General features: G+C 48.3%; 1 protein-coding gene across 1 annotated transcript in view; it reads right to left on the minus strand.

The window, feature by feature from the left end:
• Csrnp2 (cysteine and serine rich nuclear protein 2) overlaps nucleotides 1–8,840 on the minus strand; it is a 16,349-nt gene extending 7,509 nt beyond the window's left edge. The window contains exons 1-3 of the mRNA XM_031355891.1: nucleotides 8,600–8,840; nucleotides 2,603–2,834; nucleotides 1,287–1,546 (exon numbers count right to left, since the gene is read on the minus strand). Of these exons, the coding sequence (XP_031211751.1) occupies nucleotides 1,287–1,546; nucleotides 2,603–2,753 (411 nt within the window). The 5' untranslated portion in view covers nucleotides 2,754–2,834; nucleotides 8,600–8,840. The remainder of the gene's footprint in view (nucleotides 1–1,286; nucleotides 1,547–2,602; nucleotides 2,835–8,599) is intronic.
• Nucleotides 8,841–10,059: the final 1,219 nt, after the last annotated feature.

Below are 10,059 nucleotides of genomic sequence, written 5' to 3' on the forward strand. Positions count from 1 at the left end.
TTTCTGTGTGTAGCCCTAGCTGTCCCAGAACTCACTCTGTAGGCTGGCCTTGAACACAGAAATTCACCTGCCTCTGCCATCCAAGTGCTGGGATTAAAGGCGTGTGCCACCACCACCTGGCCTCATTCGTATTCTAACCCGAGGCTTTATGCACGCTAGGTGAGTATTCTAACCCTGAACTGTATTCTCATGTCTGGCAATTTGATGGCTCTATGATAGGGTGCCAGCAACGCTAAGGCAGTGTCTCGGATGAGCCTTCTGGTGCTGTCAGTGACGTGTATGTAGTAGGTGGGGTATTTTTTGTTTTGTTTTGTTTTTTTTGTTTTTCGAGACAGGGTTTCTCTGTGTAGCCCTGGCTATCCTGGAACTCACTCTGTAGACCAGGCTGGCCTCGAACTCAGAAATCCACCTGCCTCTGCCTCCCAAGTGGGAGTATTTTTTTTTTTAAAGACTGATTTATTTGGCCCGTCTGGTAACGTATGCTTTAATACCGATACTTGGGGGACAGGCAAGCAGACATCTACCAGAGACCTGAAGTTATATAGCAAGTTTACATACTGGTCTACATAGCAAGTCCAGTCCAGCCACGTAAACCAGCATGTGTGCACTGTGGACCAAGCCCAGCCACTCCATCCGTAAGAGCCACAAATGCTCTTAAGTGCTGAGCCATCTCACAGGTACCTACTGGTGTCCATGTCTATGAATCTACCCATGGAATAATGCTACTCTCTGCGCCAAGGAGATTGTGTCAGCTCTCCGGGGTGATGACATGCAGATCGCAGAGGGCCGAAAGACCCGTGACAGCCAGAACCTGCTCTACTCGGAACAACCACTGACACACTGAGATATGTGTCTTCTGGGTGACCAAGAGGTTTTGAGTATTCACATCATGCTTAAAAAAACCATTCTTGTGCCGGGCAGTGGTGGTGCACACCTTTAATCCCAGCACTTGGGAGGCAGAAGCAGGCGGATTTCTGAGTTCGAGGCCAGCCTGGTCTACAGAGTGAGTTCCAGGACAGCCAGGGCTACATAGAAAAACCCTGTCTCGAAAACAAAAACAAAACAAAACAAAAAAAGCATTCTTGTGACAAGAAGTAAGGGGACTGTTCAGAGAAGGTAGTTTTTATCTCTGGTTGACACTGCCACCAGAGAGGACAAGAGGAGACCATATTTGAAAATCTGAGACTTCTCATCAGCTCAGCAGTGCAGTAACCCAGCCTCACTGCACAGAGTTCCCACTTGGCCTGGATGCTCAGGAGGCACCAGACCCCACACCCCACAGGCACCTTCATTTTTTTGGCATGAAGTTTCTCCTCCTTCAGGTGCTCACGAAGAATCTCTCTATGGTTCACCTCCTGTTCTTGTGCAAACTCACAAAGGGTGTAGCTGCGTACAGAGTTATGGCGCTGGGCCATTCCCAAAGAGCTTCCACCCTGGCTGGGCACGCTGGTAAAACCCTGTCGCCGGGCGAAATAGTACACAGTCACCTGGTCGAAGCGAACATTCTTCCTCCGTAGCTGCTTCTGCCGCTTCAGGATGGATGTCGCTGTGAATGGAGCACACGGGTGTTAATCCAGAGACAGGGAGCCCAGGACCCTCAGCTGCCCTTAGTCATCTGGGCTCTTAACGCTCTCCCAAACATGAGGCTATTTCCAAGTCTTAAGTCATACGCAAAAGTGGAAGGAGCTTTGAACCTCAGCTGGTTCATCCCACTGCCTCCAGACTGACTTCATCTAAATAGCTGGCCACAAAATCTATTTTTAGACAGCAACTGGGGAATGCTAGGTGTTTATTTCAGGAGAAAAGAAAATTGCCATGTGATAATTTAAACTAATTAAAACTAAATTTTAAAAATTCAGCTCTTCAGTTTGTATTCAATAGCCACATGTGAGTATTAACTACCAGTGGACTATGCTGACAGGAACATTCTACCACAGAGGAAATCCAACTGGAGAGTGTTCTTCTACAGTGGGGGATTCTCTCTAATTGGCCTGATGATAAAGATTCTAGGCTTTTTAGGCCACGAGGCCTCTGTTGCAACCACTGAAGCATTTCGATAGTGCATGAAGACAACCACAGCAGTGGCCTGACGGCTGCAACAAAACAAACAAGCCTGACCCTTACTCTGAGGCTTCCTGTGGGAACAGCATGAGAGCCGGGAAAGGCCTCTGTGCCCAAGACAGGGGTCACTGGAAAGGCTACCAGTGGTGCTCTGTTGAACCAGTGGCACCACTCAGGGTTTTCAGTTCAGGGTTCAAACCCTCGGAGATCTACGGGATGGAGACAATAGGACTGAAGACATCTGGAGGTGCTCCAGTGTCCAAACCAAACATTTACTCCTGCTCCAGCTGCAGTTTTTGAACCCCTGGGCAAGCCCCCGTGAGGTAAAGGTAGAGCTCTGAGATCCTCCTCTTCCACTAAATCCTAGCCACCAGGGCACCCAGACCACAACAAAGTAGAATAAATCACACTTCAGCCTCTGCTATTGGAGCAGTGAGGTTTTCCAAAAGCAAGGGCATGTTGTGGAAAGGAAAAAGTCCCCAGGCTGGCTCCAGGGCTCTCTGAGGAGTGTGGGAGCAGGCACGAAGAGCAGCTCACTCACGTGTGAAGCTGGCAGTGGTAGGAGGGTTAAGGCTGTCACAGCTGTCCGCACTATCACTGCTGGACATCTCATCATCTGAGTTGGAGACTGACGAGCCCACGTCCACATCATCGAATTTCCTCTTGAGGCCTGAGCCTGAGAACGCATCCATTGGCTTCCAAAGTTTTCCTCCGGGAGCCAACCACGATGGCCCCAAGCTGCTCACCACCAGGTAGCCAGGAGCATGAGGACTCTGCCCAGGGGAGAACAACAGTCAGCAGTGTGGTCCCAAGACAGCGCTGGCAAGTCTGTCAACACAGCACGCTCACTGTAGACAAGCTAAGCAACTACCCAGCACTGAAGCCAGCTTCTCCGACCAGGTCTGTCTTTGTTGGCTCTGGCCAGTGCTCTCCTACTTCTCCCTTTCAGGCCCTCAGCCCACAGTCACTCTTAGAACAATCAGTGTGCACGGCACCTTCCCAGTGGGGGGATGCCCTCAGGAGTCACTGGCTCACTGCCCGTCTGATCACACAGGAGACCCCTCCAAGGTATCACTGGGAGACTAGATCAGAAACAGCATAGCCTTTGCCTAAAAGCCTATGGCAAACCCAGACCCAAGTGTTAATCCCAGAGATAATATAGTCTGACATGTCCCCAAGAGTATATCTTAAATACACTAGTTCCTTGGATATTAATAGCCTTTTAAATGAAAATAGGACTGCTGTGTTAGAACAGTTTAGAAAACCACTTACAGCAGGACCTCTTAGGGATTTTTTAATACACTTATAATCATGGTAAAGGCTGGAAGAAAACAGTACAGTGTTTCACAACCTGTTTATGGAACCCACTGTTTCCAAAGTATGTTAGGGGGCAGATAATCTCTGGAACACACTCTGGGAAATTCTGCCCCAGGCTCTCAATTTTGAAGGACATTGGCAGTCAGGAAAACCCTTGACCCAGATCTTCACAAGTGTGAAGTGTCTCATCAGCCTCCCAGAAAGGGCAAATTTAGTACTAAAGAAAAGAACCAAGATTAGAATCTGTACTGGCTTCAAAACCCAGAAAGTGGGGCTGTGGATGCAGCTCAGTGGTAGAGTGCCTGCCTGGTATACACAAGGCCCTGGGTTTGATCCCAGCACCACACATGAAACAGAAACCAGATTCTCTCAGTCTTTCATGCCCTCTCATTATTTTCTATGCACAGAGGAAAGTAGAGCTTTACATTCTCTGGCCTCTGAAAAGAAACCATCAAGGGAGAGCAAGAAGAGAATTTACCCTGGGTACACAGACATAGCAGGCAAGCCTTTCTCTTTCTCCATCTTTGGACGTAAACTCCTATAGGACACAAATCTGTCCAGGAGAAAGGCTAAGAGACATCCCACACATGATGAGGCACAGGACTCCCCACACCATGATCTCACTAGTTGCTAATTATGCAGCAGGATTAACAGCACTGCCCAGAACATGCAGACATGGCTGTATTGCTGCAGAGCTGCTACCCAGAATGCACTGCTACGACAGGAGGCCTTCACATCTGGATTTTCTGGTCTCCATCTTTAAGTAGCAGTTTAGATCAGCTCTACAGAGTTAAACCAAACCTGGTGGGTGCTCTGGGGATCTCCTAAAATATCTACTCAGATCACATAAAAAAAAATTTTTGCATTTATGTCACAAAATGAACCCAAGTGCCTTAACTTTCTTTTTTCTTTTTTTTCTTTTTTTGGTTTTTCGAGACAGGGTTTCTCTGTGTAGCCCTGGCTGTCCTGGAACTCACTCTGTAGACCAGGCTGGCCTCGAACTCAGAGATCTGCCTGCCTCTGCCCCCCAAGTGCTGGGATTAAAGGTGTGCGCCACCACTGCCCGGCTGTGCCTTAACTTTCAAACAAGCACATCCTTCAAGTAAGTTTGGCTAAGAAGAAAAATTAAAGTCGAGAGCTTGTTAAGAATTATAATCAGAGCTGGAGAGATGGCTCAGTGGTTAAGAGCACTAACTGCTCTTCCAAAGGTCCTGAGTTCAGATCCCAGCAATCACATGGTGGCTCACAACCATCTGTAATGAGATCTGACGCCCTCTTCTGGTGTGTTTGAAGACAGCTATAGTGTACTTACATATAAAAATAAATAAATCTTAAAAAAAAAAAAACTTGTTTAAAAGAATTATAATCGGGGGCTGGCGAGATGGCTCATCGGGTAAGAGCATTGACTGCTCTTCCAAAGGTCCTAATTTCAGATCCCAGCAACCACATGGTGGCTCACGACCATCCATAATGAGATCTGACACCCTCTTCTGGCATGGCTGAAGACAGCTACAGTGTACAATAATAATATACAGTGTATAATAATAAATAAATCTTTGGGCCGGAGTGAGCAGGTTGACTGGAGCAAGCAGAGGTCCTAAAACTTCAATTCCCAACAACCACATAAAGGCTCACAACCATCTGTACAGCTATGGTGTACTCATATATATATAAAAAATAAATCTTTAAAAAAAAACAAAAGTTATAATCAAGGCTGGGCACAGTGGCACAAGAATTTAATCCCAGCACTTGCGAGGCAGAGGCAGGTGGATCTCTGTGTGTTTGAGACCAGCCTAGGCTACAGAATGAGTTCTAGGACAGCCAGGGATATATAGAATCTGACTAAAATATTTAAATATAAGATAATTAAGGACTGGCAGTCAGCAGTTGAGAGTACTAACCGTTCCTACAAAGGACCAGGGTTCGGTTCCAACATCCAACCCTATAACTCCATCCAGTTCCAGGGAATCTGAAACCCTCTTCTGGCCTCTGCAGGCACCATGGTACACAGGCATACATGCATTTAAAAACGCCACTACACATAAAATCTAGGAAGTTTTAAAAGAATCAAATGAGTCCAAGTTATGAGCTGTGTTCCTAGGGTCTGCCCAAGGGTCACATTAGCAAAGACAAGAGGTAAGAGAGTAAGGGACTTTTTATGGTTTAAGATCTCAGCTGGGCTTAAGATGACATCCTTCCAGCTAACAAATGTCTCATTCCATTCTATTCTGGGTGAAGGAGCATGGGGGGGGGGGGCTTTGTCATTAAATATTCATGTGGATACATCAAAAAGGAAAATGCTGCCTGCTGTATTCCCCTCCCCCACGCCTTCTCAACAACATGAGAAACCAACAGTGAGCAAATAACCAGTTTTCTTGGAAAAAGTGTAAGTGCCCCTTCAAATTTAACTGAACTCTAGTTAATACTTCTAGAAAAATGGCTGCCCAGCAGCCCAGCAGCACTCAGGGACTTAGGACTGGAAGCAAATGCATGCTCTGCCTCTTTCCTCAGGGCCTCTGCTTCCGGTTGTGTAGATTTCCTTTAACTATTCCTCTTTAAGTCTCACCTAGACTTGGATCTGTATCAAACCCATCTTTAACACTAAAACTCTCCTTATCTTAACCCAGCTGCCCCTGAGAGTGCCCTGTCAATCAAGTTACTCTGTGCCCTTGAGCAGGGCAATGCTGCTGTCGCTGCTAGATCTGAGCCCTTTCCTCCACCTCTGGGGTTGTGGGTTGGGCAATGACAGAGGTAGACAGGAAAGAAAGAGAAGGGGAAACTGGGAGATGTAAGAAGTAATTTTCTTAAGCTGCCAAGGATAGTCAGGTCTACATGTGTAAATGGTGTGTATACTGACCTATATGACCTAGTCCTTTAAAGGACTGGGACATGGCTCAGTAGCACAGTATAGCCTGTCACACCTTTGAAGCCCTCTCTGGCTTTAATTCCCAGCACCACAGAGCAATGACAACAGACGATGGATAGCACTTGGGAAAACCCGAGACTCCACTGTTCTAGCTCTCTTCACCCACTCAGGATGTTAGCAAGACTTCCTGTAAAATTGCCTGTTTTAATTGTTTTAAGTTTAGCTGCTAGCTCAGCCGCATGAAGCCCCAGCTTGTTTCTTGAGAAAGGTCTAGAACTCACATCTTGCTTCAGCCACGCAAGTGTGGGCACCAAGTGCAGCCCTCCGTCCTATCATCATCTCCTGGTAAACAGTGTGAGTTTATGTTTCCACTCAGCCCTCTCTGTGTGAGCCTGACTTGTTAAAGATGATCATGGTAACGAGAACGTCCCGCCTAGTTCCATACCATCCAGAAGAATTCTAATTCATTACTATAGTAACCACAAGAACACATTATATTCACATTAACATCCTCTTAAACCCAAAGTTGAAACCAGTCATTCCCACTGGCTCAACTACTCCCTTAACCATTGGTAAAAGGATCAATGTTCAGAAGATACTCTAGCCCTCAAATGAGGGTATATGGACGTAATCCCAGCACTTAAGTGCAGGAAGAGCAGGAGTTCAAGGTCATCCCTGGCTACAAAGCAAGTCTGCAGCTAAGCAAGGCTACACGATACCCTATCTCAACCCCTCCCACCCCTCCACTTTATTAAGTTTTATATCCAAGCATTGAAACCTGTACAGAAATAACCAAGGTGAGACTAGAAATGCAAGTCAGAATATTTAACTATCTAAACATCTCAAAAAACAAATAATGCATCTCTATAAAAGCTTTCACATGCCCATGAAACAAATATTCTGACTCCATGCCTTATGGCGTTTTCTGTTTCTAGCTGGCCATTTCCCAAAGGTTCATATATAGTTCACAGCTACAGTGCACAGATGACATTAGGCTAGCACCAAATAAAGCCAACATGTACATTTCAGTACTAGGTCTAAGCTTCCTCAGGCTGGTAAGGACTCAAGCCTCTAATCCCAACTTATAGAAGAATAGCAAAAATCGGGTGTGGCAAAGCATGCCTAGTTCCAGCACTCAGCCGACAGAGTCAGGTGAAGCTCTGTGAATTCCACAGTAAACTTGAGTAAGAGCCCTACCTTGTTCCCTGTTTCTAAGATACTGTGGGTGACCTGCAAATACTATCTTCTGGCTCTATGTGTCCTTGCGATGATCAAGATCATACAAGTGGAAAGGCACTTAGGGGACTCGACGTAAACCTCCTACTAAGCTAGGTATTTAAAGAAGGCCCCTTCCCACCCCACTCCCCAGGTTTTACCCATTTACTAACACTAGGTTGGAATTCAGCTTCCCACATGTAAGCCACATCCCAGAGAAGACACAAGAGCTTTGTGAGAGACCTGGAACATGATGCTGCATTAACTCTCCTCTGAAGGATATGGCCATTTATAACTCTCTCACATACCAACATCCTGGTTTTAGAGATTTGTAAAATTTAAAGCCACCAAAGAAAAGGAGACTGTGAATCCGCTGGGGTTTTAGCCATGAAAACTGGAGGACAAGGGGAACAGTGTCATCTCTTGGGGATAACTTCTAACCTTTCATACTGAAGAATGGTTTCTGTGTCACACTGTCACTCTCAGCCCTTCTAAAAGGGTGAATCAAGACCATAGCACTCAAAGGATGGATGGCAGGCGGCTGCGTGTTTAGGCCTGTGAAAAGGATCAAGCTAGCAACCAGGACAAGTGATGCTCTCATTTTTTGCACACAACGCCAGAAAAATGGGAGACATCGGTAATCAGAGCAGCAGGGATATGCCAAGTCACCAGTTCCCCTCAGCACCGCTGAGAAACCCTTCAGCTCTCAGCCCATGGATTCCCGCTACCCTTCCCGCTCATTCCGATCTTCTGCAGTCCCCCACAGCCTTCCACATCCTCCTGCCTGCTACTCACAAATTCCCAACCACTCCTCCCACATTTTCCTCCAGTCCCCCTCCCCTTCCTTCACTTCCCTCCATCCTACATCACTGCCCACTCCATTCCGAACTCGGCCGTCAGCCGCAATCCAGCCGGCTTCCAAGCCGCCCATCCGTCCGTCCCTCGAGCTAGTCTGCAGCCCAGCCCGTGTCCCCGGCGCCCCTAGCTCCCACGCCTCTTCCCAGAGGCGCCCCGGCTCCCCGCCCCCCGCCTCCTCGGTCCGCACAGCTCGGCGCCGGAGCGCTGCTCCACCGCTGCCTGAGAGCCGCTGCCAGGCAAGGACGAGGCGGACCCCTCCGCCCCGCACCCCAGGCCCATTACCGGCCCCGCCGCAGCCGCTTCGCCCGTCACCGTCTCCGCCGCCCCCGCTGTCTACTCAGCCCGTGTGCAAAGATGGGAGCCCGAGGTGTGCTGGCTCCCGGGCCCGTCGCGTGGCTCCCGGGACTACAGGGCGTGTGGGCCGGCTGGCAGGCGGCGGGGGGCGGGCGGCTCTGCACTCCGGCTCCCCGGCAGCAAAGACCAGAACCGACCCGGCTCCGGCTAACAATAGGCTCCGGCTGCAGCGCTCTGCCTCTTATAGGCGCCGGCGCGTCGTGGCCGAGGCCCGCGGCAGCCTGGGAAATGGAGTCTACACCAGGCCCACACCCAAGGCATGCTGGGAGTTGGAGGCGGCCAGTGCACCAAAGCACTCGCCCACCCTGGAGCGTCCGCAGCGACCCTGGAGAGCGCCTGTAGGGCTGCTGCCCGCCTTGAAGCAGGAGGCTGCGATGCTCCGCTACACTTTGGCACTAACCACACACGTTTCCTCGCACCAGGACCTCACCCCATGCCTGGGGAACGTGATCATCATGGGGTTGTCCCATATGACTTGCTGCAGCTGGCCTAATTTATAAAAGAAATTATGAGCAATGACCTATCTATTTATATGATGGATCGATTTCAACTTTTTTTTCTACCCCAAACGGGGTCTCTCTACATGGCTCTGGCTGCTCTGGAACTCACTCTAGTCCAGGCTGGCTTTGAACTCAGAGATCCACCTGCCTCTGCCCCCTGAATGCTGGATAAAGCCACCATACGGGCCGATTCTTCACGATCTTAAATTTTTCTTTCTTTTTTTATTATGATCTCTGATAATCACAGTTTTGCAGTTCATCTTTTTTTTTTTTTTTTTGGTGTTTTGAGACAGGGTTTCTCTGTATAACTCTGGCTGTCCTGGAACTTACTCTGTAGACCAGGCTGGCCTGGAACTCAGAAATCCGTCTGCCTCTGCCTCCCAAGTGCTGGGATTAAAGGCGTGCACCACCACTGCCAGGCTAGCCTTCCTTTGTTATCCTGTTTCTCTGATGACCTATAAGGCAAGATCTGGGTACATCCTGTGGTTCCCCCTCCCATAATCTGTCATCCTGCTTCCTTCTACTCATCTCATTCCCATGTTTTGCTTCAAGAAACTGGCTTTGCCTGTAGCTCGATCAATATTCATGCTCCTACCTCGAGCTTTTTGCCTTCACAATCCCATCCCAACCAACCATATGTTAGTTCATTTAGTAATTATTCACGTCTTCATATTAGAGAGGTCACACATTACACACACACACACCATTTGGTTTTGAACAGGGCCTTTGTAGCTCAAGATGGTTTTGAATTTGTTTGTTTATTTGAGACAGGGTTTCTCTGTATAGCCTTGGCTGTCCTGGAACTCACTCTGTAGACCAAGCTGGCCTCAAACTCCAAGATCCACCTGCCTCCCATTTTAAAGGCCTGCTTCAGCTTTTTGAGTGTTG

The sequence above is a fragment of the Mastomys coucha genome, unplaced genomic scaffold, assembly GCF_008632895.1.
Source record: "Mastomys coucha isolate ucsf_1 unplaced genomic scaffold, UCSF_Mcou_1 pScaffold11, whole genome shotgun sequence".
Taxonomy (NCBI): Eukaryota; Metazoa; Chordata; class Mammalia; order Rodentia; family Muridae; genus Mastomys; species Mastomys coucha.